The following is a 24,532-nucleotide window of genomic DNA, read 5'->3' as shown; positions in this document are numbered from 1 at the left end:
TTGGGTTTTTTATTTTTATTTTTGTGTCACACGTGAAAAATGTTTTGAGCTTTAATTTTTCACGTGGGACACATTTTTTAACTTTCAAAAGAGAAAGAACTAACATTGTCGTTAACACACCCCTTGGGAACTTTTGGCTCCAGAACATCTGAATTAATTAATATTTCCGCACTAAAATGAACCATTAACATTTTTGGCATATTTAAAACTGTACAAATTGTAAAAAAAATACTAACCTCAATGTTAGTTCCAAATTAATCCATTTGAGAGATTGTTATATAATATTTCTTTTCACATTTAAAGTTTACATTACATGTATTCAAACAATGTTCTAATTTAGTATTTACCAGCTTTTTTGACAATTATGATTGCATAAACTAGCCAAATATCTTACCTATCAATATTAGCACAATGGCAATAGGGCAAAGGCACAGAATAAATAATAGCACCTACTAGGTACCGAAGACTCACTCTCTAACAAAACGCGTCTGTTACGATCAGGACAGATATGGCCGCTACGTGGCGACAGCGCCACGCGCGGCTTATTGTTAGCCACCAAAATTAGAGTGGAACGGATGTACTTTTAGCTACCTGTTGCACAGCGACTAAATCGCGGAGTGAGCCACGCCTGGCAAAGGACGAAATTTTCCAAGATGGCGGCGGTACCTAGACCCTAACTAAACCACAGATAGTCTGGATAATAAAACAGGATCTTTTATTAACATACTTACACATAAAATTTCAGGACTGTTCTATAGATTTCTACCTGTGTCCTATTTCGATTATGCTATAAGAGTCTATAAAAAACTTAATATCTTTGTTTTTAATCTAAATTATCTGACTCTTAATTTTTTTCGACAGTAAGCGCCACTTGCACCAACTTACTAACCCGGGGTTAATCGGTTAAACCTGGAGTTACCATGGTTACCAGTACAATTTGACACTGGGTTAACTGTTTAATCGCTTAACCCCGGGTTAGTAGGATGGTGCAAATGGGCCTAAATAGTTTTAGTATCAATAGTCTTAAACAATCATCTTTCTCCAAAACCACTCTCAAATGGACCTTTTAATGTCAAGTAAACTCGTTGAATCAATTCTAACCCTATTTCTAACGCTACAGAGTCCAGAATTGGACACCGAGCAAGCGGTGGAGAGACGCCTGCTGGCCGAGCTGGCGAGACAGCAACATCAGAGTGAAGAGGACCGCCGATGGCTGCAGATGCAAGAGGACAAACTGGTAAGAACCTTATGTATATAGCCACAGAGTCCAGAATTGGACACCGAGCAAGCGGTGGAGAAACGCCTACTGGCCGACCTGGCGAGACAGCAACATCAGAGTGAAGAAGACCGCCGATGGCTGCAGATGCAAGAGGACAAACTGGTAATAACCTTATGTCTATAGCCACAGAGCCCAGAATTGGACACCGAGCAAGCGGTGGAGAGACGCCTGCTGGCCGACCTGGCGAGACAGCAACATTAGAGTGAAGAGGACTTCCAAAACTGAATTGTCAAAAAAAAACATAATTTATATTAATCTACTCAAAAAACTTACGAGATTCGGTTGAGAAATGCGTCTTGTAAAGGAGAGTACCCGGACATACGAAGGTACGCTACGCTTACGCGGTGGTCGATACGCTTGGTATCTAATTGAAACAAAACAAAACATAATTAAAAGTTGCTCCCATGGGCCATGCTGTTTTAACTGTTTACTCGCTCATTAAACTGTATAAGACTACTTCTGCCAATACGAATTTGTAATTGCATCCACAAACCTATTTTGTAATCTTATCTTTGTTAATTTTACTTTTACATACATCATTTATATTGTTACGCTATATACATTGTAGATTTATCAGTAGGTAATCTAGTAATCTGTGGACGATGTTGCTGGTCTCACACTTTATCATCCTTTGTACTCTATTTCTGTGTTTGAACCCTGTGTGGTACTGTTTTTTGTCCCAAATAAATTGAAAAAAAAAAAAAAAAACAAATGCTTACAGAATCGCCTGTCAACCGTGCAGTCCTCGGAGGAGCCTGCCGATAAGCTGGCGGAGGGCGTGCAGAACATAGCAGTGCAGGACAAGACACCCAACCAGACAGGTATTGTAACACACTTATTTTATCCTACTAAGGCCCAAAGTCCTACCTATAGTACCACTTCAGTTCGATGAAATCTAAATCCTATTCAATTGGAACAGAGTCGTTTTTGCTTTGTTTCGTTCAATTTTCCAACGACACAAAATCAACTCTATTTTCTACACTATAAATTTAAATTTCAGTGGCATGTATTGGATTTTTTATTTGTATGGCTGGGCCTGAGGAGGTTATATTATCTCTCTAAAATAAATAAAATATACTTCTAATCGAATAGGGAGTATGTCTGCAATGTTCTGCCGCCAGAGTGCAGCACTAATTTGTTTAGTAAACCATAGAGTAACTTGTTCATACTACGCCTTAAACAGTTTTTTGACAAGTGTTCACTATGACATTGACGCACCAAGGCGATTTGTTTACAGGTGGCCTACCGCGAAACGTGAAAATCGAAATTTCTTTATCTGCCTCTCTATCGATCGAATAGGCTCTTGCTTATTAGGCTCTTGCCGTGATAGAGAGGCAGAAACCGAAGTTTAGATTGTCGTGTTTCACCGTAGGCCATGCATGTGATTGACCTAGTGACGCCCTCTATGCAAAGTTTTGCTTAATATCCCCTATTTTAAACTATCGTGAGACATACTTAACATTAAGCTACTCACTCGTGCATTTATCTATTTTATTAATAAAAAATAAACGAATAAACCATCGCCTTGAGTGAAACTCGAACTCTTGACTCCCGGATAGCAGTATAGGAGCATTCCACGGGCTGTCCCGTACAAACGCATTTTGTTTCCTGTGTTGTGACTATTTTTCTCGGCATTTAAAGCAGGCGATTATTTTTCTGTGCATAGTTTTGACCATTTGTCATAGAAAAGGAAACTCTTATACCTTTCAATCTTCAGAAACTTCGCGTTTGTACGGGACAACGGTAGACAATTTCATGGAATGCTCCTATAGCTTTTTTATTATAAGCGAAAATTAATGGAATTTTGTTTTTTCAAGCGCCTAACTCGTCTGAAAATAGTCCAGCGAACACTGTGAAGCCTAATGACAGGCCGAGCGAGGATAGGGTGAGTACAAGTAATTTTTTTTAGGTTAACCAGAAGAGATCCTTAACGGGGATAAGTTTGCCTTTGTACTTTCAATTATATATCCGCTGTAATCATTTTTTTTCGTACAATTGTTTATTATTTACTTATATGGTTCAGTGTGTTGTAAATTAGTGCTATTAGTGTTGCTTTGTGTTACTACAATCATAGAGAAATCTAGTAAGAATAGAGTGCTCGCTCCATACATCAGTTTTGGGACCAAGACGACTATTATTTTCGCAGTTAAGGCCGGGGTCGTTTTCACCCGCCGCCCGCGGCCGACAGCGGCCCGCCGCCCGCGGCGTCTGAATGGTATGTTCGGGAATGCTCGGGAGTGGTCGTTTTCGGGGGAACGCCGCACGCGGCGGGCGATAACGACCACTCCCGAGCATTCCCGAACATACCATTCAGACGCCGCGGGCGGCGGGCCGCTGTCGGCCGCGGGCGGCGGGTGAAAACGACCCCGGCCTGACATAGAGTAGCGGAATTATCAGTAAGTACTGCTACTTGATACTAGAATTCTCTCCGTGTCGCAACTCACTAAAATTGTATTGAACAACAATTTACAACTAATATTAAAAGCAGAAGGAGTTGAAAATAGTTCCGGTTAATCCGGTTATAATAATATTAGCTGAAAATTGTTGAGCATTAGACTTTTCGATCGTCGGAACATCTATTGTCAAGTAGTAGTACTAGCAGTGGATACTGATAATTCCGCTACTCGATGCTAGATGTAGTAGTAGTTTTGGTACCTAACCAAACCCTGATGTATGGAGTGAGCATTCTTTTCTCTAAGCTACACTACAATATATAAAAGTTTAATGTCATAGTTGTTGGATGTCCAAATAAATACTACTACTTAATGGCGCAGCGACCCAAAATGAGTCTTGGCCTCCGACACGAGTACACGCCAGTTGTTTCCATCCTGTGCCATCTCCCGCCAGTTATCGGCATGGAGATCGCGCAAGTCCGCTTCAACCGCATCGCCCCAGCGATACCTGAGACGTCCGATCGGCCTCCGCCCTACCGGGCGTCGAAATAAATGAAATACACAGGGCTCGGAAACCGTTCTCATTTGTCAAACCGGTTTCGGTCATTCGTTCGGGAACGAAAAGAATTTCGTTACCGTTTACGGTTACCGGTTAAAAAACTGTTCTTTTGAGATAACGGTTTATGCCATATCCGTTCTCATTTCGTTCTCGAGGAACGAAATTAACCGGTTAAATTGAAAATATCGAAGCGAGATAGAACGAGTAAATATCGATATCTCTTTCACGCATGACAACGAGTTTAACCGAGAGTCTCCGAAAGCCAAGAGTAACCGGTATTATATCGTTCCCTGCGCACCATAAAGTCCCCTTTTCCCTCTTACCGGCTAGGAGAGAGAACGTAATTTATTTGTTAGTTCGCGTTCCATCAATTGACCGGTTTTTTAATGAACGAAATAATATAACGGTTTTGGAACGATATCAACAGGTATTTCAATACCGGTTCCGAGCTCTGGAAATAAATAAATATTAGCGTAATGTCCAGCCCCGCTCGCACGCGGACGACCCCGTGTACTGCCTGACGACGGGCGTGGTGCGCTGCGTGATGAGGCTCGCCAACCTCGCCACCGCCGGCGCGCCGCCCGCCCCGGCCGTGCTGCAGGCTGTGAGGGCCGTCGGCACCGAGCTGAGGGCGCTGTGCGCCACCGTCGACAACGTCGTGGTGCCCTTCCCGAGCGCGGACCGACGGTCAGTACTTGTCTAGTTATCTGTGTTTGTTGACAAGCCGACATGTGTTATACATAATTATAATTATGACCTCGCCACCGAGGGCAGGCCCCGCGCCCACCGTGCAAACCATCGGCACTGCGTGATGCGTTACGATTTACAACGTTTGTTGTAGTGCCATTTTCATTGCAGTGTTTCATTGTCTCTTGAACATTTTGACACCTACAGCCGACAAAGGTTATAGTCACTATAGTAGTCATTCCGGGGATTCAGGTGCTGCATTGTACATATTAATCTCGATACCGACGGCGCGCCCTTCCGCAAGCCCTGCAGGCCATCGGTACAGAACTCCGTGCATTATCTGCTAATGTTAATAACGCTGTGGTATTACAAACATTACAAAAAACATACAACCGAATCGAACACCGAGGTCCTCTTTCTTTTGAGATCTTGAAGTCGGTTAATAAAAAAGTAGGTAAACATAGAAGATCGTGTAATCATGTGATCATGTGTCCAATTATTTGAAACTTTTGTTTTATTTTAAAACATTCAATCAGTTACGGAATTACATAATTAAAATGTTGAATTTCGTAACTAATTACGTAATTGACATATCTGTAATTTTGGAAGCCCTAGTTCTTTGTTCGTACGCGTACAAAGCTAAAGCGGAAAAACTGCGCTAGCCGCTACAACTGTGGCAGGGAATGTGTTAATCTCATCTTGATATTATGCATTGCAGGGAGGTGGAGATGGCTCATCAGGTGCTGAGTAAAGACATGGCGGCGCTGGTGGAAGCCATGCGACTGGCGCTCCAATATGCCGCGACCACCCTACACCACGAGTACACCAAGTGAGTACGGCCACTTAAATACATCATAAGATAAGATAAGATAATTTTTATTCATTTAAAACTTATGCTAATTTGATTTATACAATGGTAATTATACAATTTATACTTAAATACCAGTTCATTCATGGATTCAGGTTAATATAGGTAAAGATCAATTTAACAACATTAATACCGATACAAATGTGTATTTTCTGTCTCTAATGGAAATTTGAACAATACCTAAACTAAGTAAACATTTACCTTGTATCTTAGGTATGCGATTACATATGTACTAGCTATTGTTTCTTTTTTTAGCATTAGAAAAAAGGTAAACGATCTTGATGTACCTTTCAATTGATAAACACGTTCTAAAGATCGCTTACCTTCTTTCTAATGGTAAAAAAAAACGAACTATAATAAAAAGTTATAGATAAACAGCAAAACAGCATCCAGACGCCAAGCGCCTATTGACTATTTAGAATTAACAATTTCCCGTACACTTCTGCATTGTCGAGATTATTTACCGACAACTTTTACTTTTTGGACAAGCAATGTACGGTGGATTGTCAATGTCAGATTGGTGTCAATGTCAGATTGGTTGTCAGCGTGGTGAAACCGGTCGTTGAGGCACTGGTCCCACCGCGAGCTAGTAAGCTATGAGCTATCGGCTATAAACACGAACAAAAGATAAGCACTCCCGTGTAAATAAAAGAGACACGGCGATATTTTATAGTTACTCGCCCAGCGGTGAGCTATAGATATAGATTTATGGGCAATGGTTAAATAAATACCCTAAGGCCCACTTGCGAAATTCCACTAACCCGGGGTTAACCGGTTAAGCCTGAAGTTATTAGTACAATTTGACACTGGGTTAACGGTTTAACCCAGGGGTCTCCAAACTTTTCTACCCGAGGGCCATATTGCGCCTCAGAATTTTCGCGCGGGCCACAGTCGGATTGGAACGTTTCGCGGGCCGGGGTTTGGAGAGCCCTGGTTTACCGCTTAACCCCGGGTTAGTGGGATGGTGCAAGTGGCCCCAAATGGCCTAACTTAACCTATGTATATTTTACGAACTACTAACATAATAATTCAAATATTTGTTCCAGAAATATGCTCGCAGCGGCTCACGTACTAGCGATGGACGCGAAAAACCTCCTCGACGTAGTAGACTGCATCCGCGAGCGACACCCCGCCATCGACTGGCGCGCCGCGCTCCAAGACCCGTCCGTCCTGACCCCCCCATTCTCCCCCCAACCCCACTTCTCCCCCCAAAACACCCTCCAACCCTCCGTCCAAGAGGAACCGAAGCCGGACTTCAAAATCAACCAACCCGTAACCACTAGTCAAATTACTACTACCGAACTACCTAAAGAGCATAGCAGCCTCCCAGTGACTTCTAATCGAGTGTCCGCTCTGATCCACAATTATAATCTATACGGAAATATTAGGGAGCAACATATCTATGGAAATTCTGATGTCGGCGGCTCTTTTCAACACTCATCTTCGAGCATTGATGAAAAAATCGACGCAGCTCCTTTGGAGTCGGTTAAAAGTCGCATACAAGCCATGTCGGGTAAGATTGAGTCGCCGCCAATATACTCTGTGAGCAAGAAAGTTATTGTAGATCAGAACGTGACAGAGCAAGGTTGAAAGCCTTCGTTCGCTTGTAGTATTTGTTTTCGCCGGTGAGGCTGACGGCTTTACGGTATGTGCGGTAGTCTTGGGAGTAACTAGTGAAACTGAGTTGTATTGGCGGTTTTACTGAGGCGTATAGAAGCGACCGACGATGGACAGGTTATCCCAAGGATAATTTAACTAATAGGGAAAAAAGCGTAGGGGGCGCCACTAGCTTAAACAATAAACCGTCATATAACAAATAATCTGTGAAAACGTCAAAAAAATGTTTGCCGCATCGTATAATATACATAAAATAATAGAACTTAAATAAAAACGAACTTAAAGAAATCCATACTAAATTGTTGCAAACATTTTACGTCAAAAATGTGACAGTTACGTAGGAAGTGGCGCCCTCTCAATAATTTTCTACAATTTCTTGTCAGACTATAAGTAGCTCTATGATTTTACAGTTTGAGCTAGGGCTGCACTCTGGCGGCAGATTGCAGAATACTCCCTATTTTGAAGTATATTGGTGATTGTCATAACTTTATAGTCGAAAAGGTACATAGACATAATATCGGCTGTTTTATTTTCTAGGTCGCTTCTATACGCAGTTATTCTCAAGGCAGTAGTGACTAGTACTTAACCGCGATACTTAATTATGTTTTGAAGTTAGCAATGCCGCTTAGATTTTGTTCCGCGACTTTAAGCTTCGAAAGACAATCAAACGATTGCTCAATATTCTATGTAGTGGAATAGATGTCAATTTAATTTAAGTCCTGAGCCAAATAATTGTCATTAATTTCTTTCATATGACATATATGTTTCTTTAGAAGTATTGGACTATATTCTCGCTTCATTTTTAAGGAAATTATACCCAGGCCAAGTTCTGGTTATTTCAATACGATTTTCTATTGAATAAACTTTGGTATAGTATAGTATGTCGCATACTAGTGACGTTATCAAAGTTACACGAGTATTATATAGTTCGTTCAATAGAAAACTGAATAGAATATATCACATATTGGCTTATGTGTTACTTGTTATATCTATCAACATATCATCATCGGCATTGTTGAGCTTCAAATTATTATGACGTTTCGAATTCAAAAATTATAAACTTTTAATGAAATTCAAAGATTTTTGAGTTAGGTGCAACTGGCTTCTCAAAAACGAGCACAAAACATTACGAAGTTAAAACCGATTGATAATATTAATTTGTGATATTATTGCCAATAAAATTTTACCTAATTCGAGTTAATATGGGCAACAGATAATAAAAAACACAATATAGAGTAACGAGCCTAATGTCATAAAAAAAAGGATTATTGTGATTTTTGTTGTCAATGTTGCCATACGTATAATATAATAATCAGCACATTCCTTATGATTGCACCTACCGCGTAAGTTTTGTAATTACTCATACAAATTTTATATTTTTGGTGTAATGTTGCAGTTTTTATACCGCGCGAGCGAATTGAATCTTCCAGTAAACAGTGAATAATGGAATTGTATCGTATTATTTGAATAAGGCGCAGCGCACATGGAGTCATACCATAGACAAAAATAAATATTAAAGACGCATAAATTAGTTTTTTTACCGCAATTTGATGACTAAGGTTTTCAATATGGTTGTCAAGCGCTAATTTTTGATAATTTAAAACCTGTCCATTAATATGATCATTGTCAAGAGGGCGCTGTTATTCATATGTATACATACCCTAAGGCACTGGTCCCACCGCGAGCTAGTAAGCTATGAGCTATCGGCTATAAACACGAACAAAAGATAAGCACTCCCGTGTAAATAAAAGAGACACGGCGATATTTATAGCTCACCGCTGGGCGAGTAACTATAAATATCGCCGTGTCTCTTTTATTTACATGGGAGTGCTTATCTTTTGTTCCGTGTTTATAGCCGATAGCTCATAGCTTACTAGCTCGCGGTGGGACCAGTGCCTATAGGGTGACAGTTCAGTATAGTACGAAAAATTAGTTCCAGTGAAATTCCGCAACATGGCGCGTGATCATTATAATCCTGATCAGGCTTTACCCATCTCTTTAAACTAAAAAAAAACTGTGTCTATAATATTGTTTACTTTTAGGCGTCATTAGTATCTCGTTGTATATGGTCATATAAAGTATATCCACTCCATGTGTTCTGTGTAAAGAACCTCTGTGTTGTATATTTTCATTAGTTAAGGTGCCTTTAACTGTCACAACTTGTAAACTTCTGCATTTAATTTGTTCAATATAGCTACAGCATTTAACTGGACTCAGATTACTTTGTAAAAATGTACAAACCGAATTGATTCATAATTATTATAATTTTTAATCCAAAGTTTTATTGTAAGTTTAGATCTCAGGGACTGTATGTATGTCGGTTAGTTTTGTAATTAAAAACAGAATTTATTTATTGATCAACTTCGGTTAATGTATAGTTTTCCTAATGTGTTAGAGTTAAGCAGGATTCATTCCAAAGTGAAGGTATACGTCGACGGCGGAGCTTCGAGCTTGCTATATATATCAGAGTGTTGGCTTTGAGACTACGTTTAGCCTAAAAAAAATCTTCTTATTACAACAATTGCCTAGAAATGAGGCCTATAGAAATAACAACAGGTAACATTCTATATCTACCAGTGTAACTACGAGTATAAAGTATTAGGTCGAAAAGCCAAGACTCGCCCTCAATACCAAGTCGATTGTCGGAGATTATTTACAATTATGAAATAAATATAGACGTGAACTGGTTTTCGTTTATGCATTAAACTGAATAAAGGACAAGTCAATATATGTCTTGTTTTATTTAGCCCTCCTCCTTGTTATTCCCACTACTTACCACTGGTAACAACTTGTTGGTAACTAGTGGGAATAACCCTCCTTTAGGTGTCTATATAATTATAATAAGCAGGTAGAGGGACTGGAATGGACAGTTCACTTGTGTATGTGTGGAGGTTTCCTCGTTGATTGTCAATAGGGAATATTACGTAAAACTCTGAGTAGAGGTCTTCACTAGGCCAATCCACATGGCCTACCGTGAAACACGACAGTCGAAAGTTCGGTTTCTGCCTCTCTATCACTCTTGCCTATTCGCGCTTCGCGGTAGGCCACCTGTAAACAAACCGCCTTGATGCATCAACATATAGTGAAAACTTGTCAAAAACTGTGTAAGGCCTATAGTATGTATAAGTTACTCTATGGTTTACTAAACAAAGTAGTGCTGCACTCTGGCGGCAGAACATTGCAGTAATACTCCCTATTGCTTGTATGAAAAGAGTTACAGTCTTTCAAATGAGGCAATTAAAAAAAAATTGACTCGTAGTTTTGATCTTGTCTTCCATAGTAATATTTTGTATTTTTATCAGATACTAGGTTGAGGCGAATAAATACTAGAAGACAAGGATGCATAAAAATAAATAAAACATGTTTACAAATTAAATTTACATTTTATTAACAAAAATACAAAGCAAAGACTTCAAGAATTAGTTTGATAAAATGAACATACCTGGACATGTCCACTCGTAAAGTTGGAACCATACGCTATGTACAAAATACCAAAACTAAATTATGATTAAATTAGCGAGGACAGAGAAAAAACCCTTCTTTATTTTAAAAGGGTAGGTACCTACATACCGCAGTTTCACACTCAAAAGAAAATGCAACTACAGATTGACATGTTTTTTTTGTCAGACAATACACAATTTATACTTTCTGACATTTACATAAGGCTTATTTTCAACTGGCCTTTATTCCAACCCAGTCGAAGTCATTGTCATTTGACAATTCTTTAGTAGCTTATATTTTATAGTACGATTGTCTAGTTTACTCTGTTACTTTATTTAGTCCAGCACTTCTCAAAACTATACAATATTAATTATGTTTGATTTAACAAATATCATGTTTGAACTTGAATCATATCTACAGAGTGACAAGAATCCTTAACCTTTTGACCGCCACGACTATCTCATATCACACGCAATAGTGAACTTTAGTATAATGTATTAGGGTTTATTTTGTACCAGAACCTTTGTTGGCTATAGCAGACTGTTGGAGTCAAAGGGTTAATGCGTCTTGAAATGGCCCATAGCGCCAAGAACGATTCACGTTAAAAACATAATCTTCATTCTTTCGCGTGAGTTTGTTCCAATATTACCAATAATGTTGGCGTGTGTGTGACATTTTTGAATACGACAAAAGCGGTCAAAAGATCAAGAAAATACAATTTTAATATTATCAGCACAAAAATAGGATATGAGATCCAAAAAATCGATTGATGAATTTATATTTCTGCTATTTTATGTTAGCTTAATAAATAATGCTTCAATGAATCATATGTATTTAATTACAAAATTGTTCAACTACCACTGTTAACACATTCAGTGCCGAAAACCCGACTATCGGGTATTTTATGATTTCGTTCCCAGGCCGGACTACCCGATAGTCGGGATTGTGGTACTACTGCTTTATATGACGAATTTGTTGTGGCCTGGCGCGGACGTCTTGTTTGGTTGGGTGGCAATGAATGTGTTAAGATGCACCGCCACGTATCAACAGTACAGTATGTTACATTAGAAGACTAGTTTGAACAAGATTCGTGAATAAGGTTGATTATAAATAAATAAATATTGGGGACATCTTTACACAGATCAACCTAGCCCCAAACTAAGCAAAGCTTGTACTATGGGTGCTAGGCGACGATATACATACTTATATAGATAAATACATACTTATATACATAGATAACACCCATGACTCAGGAACAAATATTAGTGTTCATCACACAAATAGATGCCCTTACTGGGATTCGAACCCAGGACCATCGGCTTCGCAGGCAGGGTCACTACCCACTAGGCCAGACCGGTCGTTAATGTATATAAGGAATCTCCAATGCAACATACTGTTAAGCGTAGTGAGGCAGCAATGTCGTCAATACATTTTTGGCTACTTCGGAAAGTAACCCTCATGGGCTTTAAAGTAAAATTTAAAATAAAAATGCCCGTGTATAGCTCTTGAAAGAAAATTAAGTTGATTTTGAATATTCGAGTGGCGACGCGTTCACATAACTCAATTCCCATCGGCTTGCCCGTTTTGACAAGGAAAAGTAATTTAGTGTAACTCAGGGGGCGTTCCACAAAAGGTCTGCTTGTCGAAGATGTTACGCGTATGGCAGCTACTTTAATAACCTGCAGAATTTAATGCTAAGGCTCACTTGCACCATTCCACTAATTCGGGGTTAACCGGTTAAACCTGGAGTTACCATGGTAACCAGTACAATTTGACACAATGTTTACGGTTTAACCGCTTAACCCCGGGTTAGTGGGATGGTGCAAGTGGGCCTAAGTTACCAAACGTTATCATGTCAAATATCGGCTTTTTAGCTTTATCGGTAGTGTTAAAAAATAGCCACACTTTTCAGGAGGGTTGATCAACTATTTCTTGTTGTTATTCTGTCCCATCAGCCAGGAGACAATAGTAGCATAGTTTCTTAGAAGTGCTGCTGTACCATGTTCTACAAACGTGCTTAGTAGATGTCCCATTATGGAAAGGCCTTATAGTTATAGGTTCAAACTTGAATTTATTGGTAACTACCAAAAGTTACCAAAGTTTGGTTCATTTAAATACGAAATAGGTATTTTAACACGTTGATTGCCACATCACGCGACGCTGCAGTCCATTACCCTGTGGCCGATGACGCGATGTCGCGTGATAAAGCCTTACAATTTTGTTCGCGCTGCAAAATAGTGGCCGTAGCGTATTGGCTCGAACCTCTCACTTGTGGCCCGCGAGTCTCCCTGGCTATTTTGTATGTAATATTAACAAACGACAATATCTGATAAAGTCATAAATATTAACAAAGTGCGGCCCGCGTTAACATCGCTAACTACTATGTGGCCCTTGGCTGCTAAAAGGTTGCCGACCGCTGGCTTATGGCATTCGTTTTGGCCACTAGAGAAGAGATTTACCTATTCGACATTCGTTGGCCATCTCGGTATTTTCGCCATTTTTGGCTTGGCAATCAAAGTGTTAAGAGTAACACAGGAGACCGTAACCATGGCAACTAGTGACAAGAAAAAGTTGATTCACCCAGGAATGCCTTTTCTGCTCGCAAGATGGATATTTTAGCCGCGTCGCCACTGTGTGTAGATATTATTGGATAGCTCAGCAGTCGAGGAAGTTGGCCGCCATGAGCAGCTCCAGGGCGATCTCGGGCGCGATCGGGAACTCCGGGATCTCGGTGGAGGAGTTCGTGTAGCGCACCTTGTACGTGAAGTACATGCACACTTTCTGGAGGACGTGGGATCTGTGGGGAAAACATTAGTTTAAGAAGAAGAAGAAGAAATACATTTTAACGCCACAACATAGTACATGGAAATAGTAGTTTGTGTTACAAGGGATCAAAATGATATATTTCCGTCAAGGGCGTACATTGAATCCTGAGCGTAATGAGGGATTCAAGTGTTAACGCCCAAGACGAAATAATTTTGATACCGTGTAACACATACTGCTTTTCACATCAACTATGAGGAATATAAAAAAATAAATAAATAAATGAGGAAATTATCATGTATCAAAACACTATTTAGGCTAAAAAAAAAAATTATGTAAAAATGAAAAAAAAAAAAATGTGTCCTACAACAGAAAAGTACCACTTTGATCCCTCCTAGCAGGGAAGAAAAATGCCACTTTGATCCCTCCTAGCAGGGAAGAAAAATGCCACTTTGATCCCTCCTAGCAGGGAAGAAAAATGCCACTTTGATCCCTCCTAGCAGGGAAGAAAAATGCCACTTTGATCCCTCCTAGCAGGGAAGAAAAGTACCACTTTGATCCCTCCTAGCAGGGAAGAAAAAGTCCCTTTCCGAATAGGTGATGTGAAAAAAGAAAAGCATGCAGACATAAAAATACATTAGGACGCTAAAATAGGATCCCCACTCAGCATAATGCCGCGGCAAACCGTGGCGCTAGTTTTCTGTGAGGACCTGGCTTAATCTAAAGTTGATGGCGACACGTACGCCAACGACACAAATAAAATTTTCTCCAATATGCTCGGAAATGTTCACCTTACTGTAGCAAAAATAGTAGGGGAAGTTCTTCGTTAATGTCAAACTCTAACTAAAAAACATCAAACTATCGCTGTCCTGTTCTAGCGGACGGGAAGTAAAAAAACACTACAGTAATAACTTATTACTGTAGTGTTTTTTACTTTTTAATAATAAAAAACGCAAACAGCCAATTATTATTGCCGCGAGCCGCTTCTACACGACCCGATCAGCTATCATTTCACGTGTATGATCGTGCGAATACTGCTTAATAAAATCAAAGATTATTTTTATATTTTTTTTAAATCTCATCCGTGTTCATAAAGCTTACATAGTTTGTCAAAGGACTTTCTCATTTCAAACATAGACAAAGAGAATCATACTATCTTTGTCTTACACTAGTACTAGCACCCAAAAGAAAAGGATGGGTGTAGTTTTCCTGGTTCTTACTGACTGAAAAGTTGGTTTGACAAACTATATTGCGCAATTATATTGAATGAACGAATATTGAATGGTACTGAATGGCAGAATAAGTTTGTGCCTTTAACTTTTAAAAATTAACTAAAGAGGGAAATTGTTTTTGACATTTTGGATGTGAAGGTTTGATTTGAGTGATGCTTGATGCTTAAATAATAATTATTTTAGCTTATTTCCTCGCATGTTTGGAGAAAAGCACTATATATGCCTCGGCAGGAATAGCAATTCGTGGATTCGTCTTCTTTGTCGGACTCCGCTTCGCGTCGTCCGACAAAATCGAAACTCATCCACGAATTGCCCTTTCCCGGCCTCTGCAATAATGTACTATACATTGATATAAAAAAATACAAGCATTATTATTTATATAACAATTTACTAGAGATGCAACGGATATCCGGCCGCCGAATATTCGGCCAGCGGAACTATACCTACATTTCGGTTTTTCAGGTGCGCATTCTGCAGGTTTTACCTGTTTCCTAGTAAACGTTCGCGCGGACTCATTTCTAGGTTCGAAATGAGTGCGCGTGCAAGTCAGTGGAATGATTAAATTGTTATAAAATAATAAACAAGTATGATTATGACCGTGTCTGTTTCTTAAATCCAATTTGTTTACTCCGAAAGCAAGCAATGTTACTATACTGTATCCAGCCGGATAGTAGGGCACTATCCGGTATCCGGCCGGATAGTAAAATAATGGCCGGATAGGCCGGATACCGGATAGTAACCGGATATCCGGTGCATCTCTACAATTTACTCTTTATTGCAATAGCCGTGTCCAGCGCACCAAGCACTAGACGGCCAGTGTAGACGTGCCTCGCGGGTGCCGCATCGGTCGAGGCACCTCTACACTGGCCGTTTTTTGCGCGAGGAAATTGCCTCGCGCCTATGCTCGCTCTGTATGGACCCGGCTAATAAAACGAAATTACACATCAGTGGCGGCGCGTCAAACATATCCATAGGCAAGCCGGGGCTAATTTGGCTTACATATTTCCATTACAACTCTGCTCAAACGTCCAAAAACAGGCAAGCCGGTGGGAATCGGCTTTTATGGACGCGCCGCCACTGTTACACATTCATATAAAAATGTACTTAACTTAAAGCTATAAATAGAGGATTCTCTACCAGCCAAGATTAACACATTTTACCGTATCATCATAGGGTACCTGTTATTGGTGTTTGGATAAATAAATAAATATTATAGGACATTTTTACACAAATTGACGAAGTAGTCTTTCGGCCCAGTGCCGTAGTAAGTATGTTAATCATAATGCTACTATCACACGCTTGGCAAGCTCATGTCTCCACAAGCTTACAAAATCACAAGCGTGTGGGGGTGTATGGCTTGCAAGACCTTGTCACTGATCCGGGCCTGGTCATCTATCACGGTTCATGAGGAACACCCTGGTGACAGACGGACAGCAGAGTCTTAGTAACAGGGTCCCGTTTTTACCCTTTGGGTATGGTACCTAAAGATACAGACTATAGTTGAAAGTGAGCAAGTTTTGTGACAATCATATAAAATGTAAAACTTACGGAATCTCCCTAAAGTTGACTTCATTGGCCTCGTTCTCAGCAAACTGTCCGGGGCCGCTGAGCATAGCCTTGATTGTGCCAGACGTCAGCGCATGCTCTCGCTTCACGATGAACTCATGGCCGTCTGAGGACACCAGCTTCACGTACATGGCATCGGGGCCCTCGCAGCCTCCATAGACTTTCTCTTTCTCCTCAGAAGCAGCAGATGCTACAGAGCCTATGGGAAATTTATTGTGATATTACAAAAAAATATAGGGAAATGTAGGGGGCAGCACGGGAGCCTACTGATTATTGGCACAAAGTGTAAGTACCTAAATGTTAAGTTTAAGTTTCCAATTTAGTTGAATTTAGGCTACAAGATGGCAGAACATGTAATGAAATGAAAATCTTTATTTCAGGCAACTAGTAGCCCATACATAAATACCTTAAAACTAGCATACATATTATAAACATATATTTTAAAACTAAACACTACAAATCACATTATGGCTGTGATGCATTACGCAACCCCATAGTGTCAGGGAGCCGGCCGCGGAACCTCCGAAACTTGACACCCTTCGGCCAAAACTCCTCCTTGGTGAAGGTCGCTAGATGTTCAGTCGGAACATCTAATAATGTCGGTAATGCGCATTGGAGCGTGAGTGTATTGTAAAGCAAAGGAAAAATAATTTTATAAGAGAAATTCTCTTAGATATATACAGACAGACAGATAAGCAGATTGACAGTGGAGTCTTAGTAAAGGGTCGCATTTTTACGCTTTGGGTATGGAACCCTAAAAATTAATGTGGGCCAATGGCTACAAATGACTTTTGTACTATACAGGACACATTTTCTGATAGCAAACTTATTTGCTTGAATTATATCATGCAGACAATTATCAAGATCCTTATTGCATCTTTAATGATAAGTTTAATCCATCTTATCTTTGAAAGAGTCATGCAATTCATTTTTATTTTGCTGTTCATCATCTTTTGTAAAAATATTCAGGAACAATATTTTTAACAGAAAAAAGGGTTTTATTTCGGTTTACCGGCTTATTAAATAAATAATAAACAATATTACTTATTCTCATAATTATATTAATGAAGGGTTTTACAGTAAAGTCCTTCTATAGGTATTTAGAGATCTTTTGGTTAATTTGATAAATGTAAAACAAATTTTACTAGCCCTGATGCAAATGATTTCGTCTAGTTCCGCGCAACAATTTTGTTTATTTTAATAAATTTTACACATGAACATATAATGACCCAGTAATGGGAACCATAATAGCAATGTTTAATGTAGTTTATTTTGATCGTATAATAAAATTGCATGAGACTTTTATTGCTGAAAAAAAGGAGTTTTCAAAAACGTTGTCCAAATCATATTGTCCTCTCTTACAGCACTGCTGCATGCATGGGCTCGAAACAAAATTGTCAGTACATTGGCAGAGCCCTATTGCTTTCCCTGGTAATAGCCCTTTTCACATATGTTGTAATCCTTCCCGTCAAAAAAAAAAACATTATTTTTTTTCTTTCAGTACAAACGGTATTTCTTGTATTTGGATTTAGTTCTTGCAGAGTATTACCATATAAAATTAAATTACATTAGTATAAGCATTAAATAATAGTAATTATTAATCAAAAACATTATTTTTGAACAAACGCGAGAACCTCAAAAAATGGGGTCACCTGACGAAAACATATGCATCGGGGCTCGTAATAAATACCTGGAGCAATGCTAGCCGAACGTTCCTCGATAGCAGTAGCGGAGGCGGCGGCGGGCGATCCAACGGCAACATTTTGTTCCGACATGACTCTGTAAGGCAAGGCAAGCAAAACATGTAGGTATCCACTACATCTTTAACCTTAACGAAGGGTGTGCGATTTACATGTAACTACATTACGTGTGGTATTGCCTTAGTCTAGCTATTATTGTAGGGTAGAGACCGTACAAATTTAGAACCAAGAACAAGAACAAAAATCGTCTTAGTTATAGCCATGAAATATTTTGAGCCATGACTAGTGCCTGCAGTGTATATAAAATATATCATATCATCGATTAGACTTGCCTTTCGGTATAAGCTTACAGTTTTAAAATAAATCAATACTCTAAATGTAGATTGACTCTTTGATTATTTTGATATAATTAAAATAGATAGAAATGGTCAGGTTATTTTCAACTATTTGACAGATTTCAATTTTTGGGCATAGAGCATAGCATAGTGTCTTTTAGTTTTTTTAAGTGAAAGATCGAATTGTTCATAGATATAATATACTTAAAGACTACGTCTAAGCCTAGTATATTATATCTATGCCAGACCACGGACGTAGAGAGTAAACGGGATAGTGTACACTGGCCAAAAAGTGTGTCCACATGAGACATCAAACCTGAGCCCTCCATCTCTTTCTAATTAGGGTGACTGTGGCGGACTGGCCTTTTTGGCCACACGTCTATGGTTAGACGAGTTTTAGGCTGAAGCATGACATTCAGAAACAATCGCTGATTTTTCCGTGTCATTTGAATGTTATCATATTTATTTATTAATTATAGGAGATTTATTATAACGGGAAGTTTCATTCGACTCCGCCGGTAGGTCTCCTATATTGGTGACCCCGATTGAAACAGTATCGCATAATAAATTTACAAGCAATCATAAAATAATGACGGACGAAACTAAGACCGCTACCGAAGCCCCTTGTGTGGTATGTAAAGTCACTGTACGCACTCCACCGTTTTGGCCAGAGGAACCCGCATTATGGTTCTCGCAAATGGAAGCCCAGTTCGCTATCGCCGGCATATCAAGTGACACAACCAAATTTAACCACGTCATTGGCCAGTTGGAGCATAAGTACGCCGTAGAGGTAAAAGATATTATTAGCAACCCACCAGTGGCCTATTTTATAAAGCTACAAGTTACAATTTACAAGCGGAAGTCTCGTTCTAAAACATAGGGTTAGAAAGAGACTTCCGCTTGTAAATTGTAACTTGTAGCTTTATAAAATGGGCCACTGCTGACAATAAATATGAAAAAATAAAATCGCAGCTCATATCGCGGATCTCCGTGTCTAAAGAACAAAAGTTCCTGCAGTTGATGAAACACGAAGAGCTAGGTGACAGAAAGCCGTCACGATTCCTACGACACTTACGCGCGTTGGCAGGTGAGGGCATTCCGGAAGATTTCCTGAAAACCGTGTGGATAAGCCGTTTACCCGGCAGCCTGCAGGCGCTTATTACGTCCCAAGCCAAAGCTACGTTAGAAGAGTTAGCTGAATCTGCGGACAAGGTACACGACGTCGCTCCTCAGGCTCTGCAGGTCCATGCATTGGGCACTACCGCTCATGGCACGGAGATATCCGAAATTGCAAGGCAAATGACTGAACTTACAAGGGAAGTTGCTGCCTTAAAGGCTGGAAATCAACCGCACACATCAAGATCCGGTTTCCGTGGCAGTCGAGCGCCGTTTAGGTTTGGCCGCCGTCAGGATCGTTCCGCATCGAGACCCAGAGATCAATCCATATGCTTTTACCACAACCGATTCGGCGATAGAGCTACCCGCTGTACTAGGCCTTGCGGTTACCCAGGAGCGGAAAACTTCAGCGGCAGCCGAAATTAGCGCCCAACGTCTGCCATATAAATCCGGGCCGTCTTTTTGTATTGGACCATACCTCTAAAGCACTTTTCCTAGTAGATACAGGATCAGACTTGTGCGTATATCCGCGCACATTCATTAGAGGACCTCGTGCAAAATCTAATTATGAACTTTTTGCCGCTAACAGTTCAATAATACACACATACGGCTCGATACAATTACAACTGGACCTGGGGCTCCGTCGGATTTACAACTGGAATTTTGTGGTCGCCGACGTATCCAAGCCGATTATTGGCGTTGATTTTCTGTCGTTCTACAGTATAGTAGTCGATTGCAGAAACCAGCGGTTGATAGATAACTCAACAACATTGAGCATCACGGCCCCACCTCAGCCGTCAGCAAAATCTATCGCATCAGTGAAAGTAATGTCAGGGGAGTCGAACTACCATAACATTTTGTGTCAGTATCCTGATATTACACGCCCAGCCGGCATGCATAACACTCCCAAGCACAATACCATACATCATATTCGCACTACACCTGGACCGCCAGTTACAAGCAGGCCACGACGCCTTCCACCGGATCGCCTAAAAATAGCTCAAAAAGAATTTGAAGCCATGCTCGAAATTGGCACAGCTTGCAGATCCGAGAGCTCATGGTCGTCTCCATTGCACCTCGTTCCTAAAAAGGATGCCGGCTGGCGCCCGTGTGGTGACTATAGAGCCCTTAATGCACGTACTATTCCAGACAAGTACCCAATACGACATATTCAGGATTTTACACAGCAGCTGACAGGAAGCAAAGTATTTTCTAAAGTTGACCTCGTCAAAGCGTACAATCAGATTCCTGTAAATCCTGATGATATTCCAAAGACTGCAATCATAACCCCCTTCGGGCTGTTCCATTTTCCGTACATGACGTTTGGCCTCCGAAATGCCGCACAAACGTTCCAGCGATTTATGGATGAAGTGCTCCGAGGCTTAGATTTTTGCTACGGATATTTGGATGATATCTTAATCTTCTCCTCCAACACAGAAGAGCACGAAAAACACCTTCACACGTTATTCCAGCGTCTGCAAGATTACGGTGTTCTCATTAACGTAGCAAAATGTGAATTTGGAATGGCGGAAATTACTTTTCTTGGACATAAAGTTTCAGCCCAAGGGATCCAACCCCTCGACACCAAAGTACAAGCGATGTTGGATTTTCCCGCACCTAAAAACGTCCGAGAACTCCGCAGATTTCTTGGCATGTTTAATTTTTATCGAAGATTCGTGCCAGGCGCTTCAGAACTGCAAGCACCCTTAAATATTGTGCTGGCTGGTCCAAAGAAGAAACCTACGCAGGACATTGAGATGACGCAGGAAATGATGAAAGCGTTCGAGGCATGCAAAAAAGGACTTTCGCGAGCTGCTACCCTAGCTCATCCTCGAACAGACGTTGAGTTGGCTATCCACACTGACGCCTCAGATACCTCTATTGGCGCTGTACTACAACAACGAGTAACACCTGGAGCTTGGGAACCACTAGCATTCTTTTCTCGTCGTCTGAAACCGTCGCAAAAGAAATATAGCCCATATGATAGAGAACTGCTGGCCATATACGACGCTATCAGGCATTTCCGTCACATGGTTGAAGCCAGGCCATTCACTATTTACACGGACCACAAACCCCTTACTTATGCTTTCTCCTCAACAAGAGACAAATGCTCTCCTAGGCAATTCCGCTACTTGGATTTTATTTCCCAATTCAGCACAGACATACAATATGTGGCAGGGAAACTAAATGTAGTGGCAGACTGCCTGTCCAGAGTTGAAGAAATTGGTGGATATACGATCGACTACAAAGCGCTGGCAAATTCTCAAGACGGAGATAGAGAATTGCATCAACTACTACAACACGGTACAGGGCTGAACCTAAAGAAATTGAGAATTCCTGACTCCGATCTCGAAGTGTACTGCGATGTCTCAACAGCATACCCAAGACCATATATAACGGAAACTTTCCGGCGAAAAGTATTCGACGCAGTACACAGGCTGAGCCACCCAGGCGTTAAAGGAACCATCCGCCTGGTAACGCAAAGATTTGTTTGGCTTGGCATCAGGAAAGATTGCCGATTGTGGGCTAGAGAATGCGCAGATTGCCAAAAGAACAAAGTTTCACGTCACACTTCATCTCCCATCTCATCATTCTCCACCCCATCTCATCGTTTTTCACACGTCCACATGGACATAGTAGGGCCATTACCTTATTCTTGTGGTTACAGGTACTGCCTCACGGTCATCGATCGCTTTACGCGTTGGCCTGAAGCATATCCATTGGCGGACATCACCGCAGAGACCTGCGCACTAGCCTTTATATCAGGCTGGGTCGCCCGCTTTGGCTGTCCTGCAAAAATCACCACGGACAGAGGCAGACAGTTTGAATGCGAGCTTTTCCGAAGTTTGGCGACAATCCTTGGATCTGAGCATCGACCAACAACTTCTTATCATCCGGCTTGCAATGGGATGGTCGAACGCCTCCATCGACAGTTAAAAGCAGCCATAATGTGCCATACCAACACGCACTGGGTAGAAGCTTTGCCTTTGGTACTCCTCGGAATCCGCAGTGCTTGGAAAGAAGACATCCAGTCTTCGGCGGCGGAGCTCGTATATGGCGAGCCATTGCGCCTACCTGGTGACTTCTTCAAGCCTTCAGAAACTACTGCAGTCGACTATTGCAATTTTGTGGAAAGGCTACGCAACCATATAGCTAAAATCATCCCAGTTCCTGGCACTCGTCACTCTCAGAGGCCGTTCTATATCCCGAAGGATCTCAGCTCTGCAGATTATGTTTTCCTACGACATGGACCTGTCAAAGGATCACTAGAATCCCCGTACACTGGCCCATATAAAGTTTTGCAGAGAGGAAGCAAAACATTTAAAATAGAGAGAGCAGGGAAAGCAGACACTGTCAGTATCGACAGGCTCAAGCCAGCGTATATGTCCAAAGACGATTGGGGAAATCTAAGTCACAGCAGTGCTACTCCTGACACGCCATTAACTCCGCAAGTGCCTGCATCTGCTACCAATAATCTACCGCTAGAGCAGGAACAAACTGCAGAAAAAAGAACTCGTAGCGGCCGAACCGTACACTTTCCGTCCCATCTTTTTGACTATCGACCGTAGCAACGGTCTCGGCGGGGGAGTAGTGTGGCGGACTGGCCTTTTTGGCCACACGTCTATGGTTAGACGAGTTTTAGGCTGAAGCATGACATTCAGAAACAATCGCTGATTTTTCCGTGTCATTTGAATGTTATCATATTTATTTATTAATTATAGGAGATTTATTATAACGGGAAGTTTCATTCGACTCCGCCGGTAGGTCTCCTATATGACCATAAGTCATATGTATGTGGGATATTAGCATAAGATTGAATGTATAGTTTGGCCAGGATCTTTTCTCATTCGTACATAATCAGAGAGAATCATACTGTATTTTCCCTATGCTAGTGTTGGGTTAAATTTGAACCTTATGCATGTATGATTAAGTATATTCCCGCCTTCTCTTTCTATTTATATCTGTCCTTTAGTCGCTCAATAAACCCGTACAAGATCACACGTCTTTCTGATTTATTTAAATACAAAAATCCAAAAATAGTTAAAGTGAACCTTATTACAACCATCATATGGTCCTTCGAACCGGATCAATAAGTGCATCGGACACCGGCCGCCCGGCATCGAGAACAATAGCGAGCCGCATTCCAGAGATAAGGAGCCGGCAGATGCTAACGAATTGCACCTCAAACTAATGAGTTTATTTGATTATTAACAAGTTTTATTGCAAAAAGTTATAACGACGTTTTATAGACTTGTACGTGAAATTGCAGTGTTTTATCGTTAACAATGACTGAAAAACAAAAACAATTACTCGCCCTGCTTGAGGATAGTGCTACAGTGCTTCGAAAAACACAAGTTAACCTAAAGAAATGCCCTAAAGAGAGATTAACAAAGGGTTACATCGAGTCTCGGATTAAAATGATTGACGAATACTGGTCTACGTTTAACAACAGCCATCAAGAGTTAGTCAAGGCTACACCTACGGAGCAAAGGGGTGTTTTGCCGTATTTTTTGAATGAAGAGTTTTTTATTTACGAAGATTTATACAACGTACTCAGAGGAGATTTGTCGGACAAACTTTCAAGTTTAGTGCAAGAGACTTTGATGGAAACTTCTGTTGCTAACTCAAGCTATGCCATGGCAGGAACACAAAACAACTTTGTACGTTTACCGCGGATCGAGTTACCTACTTTTAGTGGAAGTTATGAAGAGTGGCCCGCGTTCAAGGATTTATTCATTTCACTCGTGCATAACAACAAGATGTTAAGTGACGTACAAAGGCTACATTATTTGAAGACAAGTGTTACTGCCGAAGCGTCGTTGTTACTGAGGCACATTCAAATTACGTCTGATAATTATTCACAAGCATGGCTGATCCTGAAAACAAGGTATGGCAACAAACGATTAATTTTGAACAATAATTTAAAGAAATTGGTTAACCAGCGTAAAATGACCAGACAATCAGCTGCTCAACTG

The 24,532-nt window shown here is 40.7% G+C and overlaps 2 protein-coding genes across 3 annotated transcripts in view; one reads left to right on the top strand and one right to left on the bottom strand.

Moving 5' to 3' along the window:
- LOC134673779 (focal adhesion kinase 1) overlaps positions 1–10,133 on the top strand; it is a 119,583-nt gene extending 109,450 nt beyond the window's left edge. Inside the window, exons 21-26 of the mRNA XM_063531805.1 lie at positions 1,121–1,237; positions 2,001–2,100; positions 3,097–3,164; positions 4,716–4,918; positions 5,637–5,747; positions 6,833–10,133. Of these exons, the coding sequence (XP_063387875.1) occupies positions 1,121–1,237; positions 2,001–2,100; positions 3,097–3,164; positions 4,716–4,918; positions 5,637–5,747; positions 6,833–7,376 (1,143 nt within the window). The 3' untranslated portion in view covers positions 7,377–10,133. The remainder of the gene's footprint in view (positions 1–1,120; positions 1,238–2,000; positions 2,101–3,096; positions 3,165–4,715; positions 4,919–5,636; positions 5,748–6,832) is intronic.
- Positions 10,134–10,766: 633 nt separating this feature from the next.
- On the bottom strand, positions 10,767–18,180 carry LOC134673936 (elongin-C). 2 transcript variants are annotated; one of them, XM_063531979.1, is made up of 3 exons: positions 18,096–18,180; positions 16,388–16,604; positions 10,767–13,641 (listed from the first exon to the last, which is right to left on the bottom strand). In XM_063531979.1, exons 1-3 carry the CDS (start codon positions 18,178–18,180, stop codon positions 13,500–13,502), a joined length of 444 nt encoding a protein of 147 aa, XP_063388049.1. In that variant the 3' UTR covers positions 10,767–13,499. The 2 variants fall into 2 exon arrangements, with proteins under 2 accessions (XP_063388049.1, XP_063388050.1); XM_063531980.1 differs by having other exon boundaries at positions 16,388–16,595.
- Between the last annotated feature and the right edge of the window lie 6,352 nt (positions 18,181–24,532).

This window comes from Cydia fagiglandana, chromosome 19 (assembly GCF_963556715.1).
Source record: "Cydia fagiglandana chromosome 19, ilCydFagi1.1, whole genome shotgun sequence".
NCBI classification, from domain to species: domain Eukaryota; kingdom Metazoa; phylum Arthropoda; class Insecta; order Lepidoptera; family Tortricidae; genus Cydia; species Cydia fagiglandana.
This window is presented reverse-complemented; position numbering and strand designations above follow the sequence as displayed.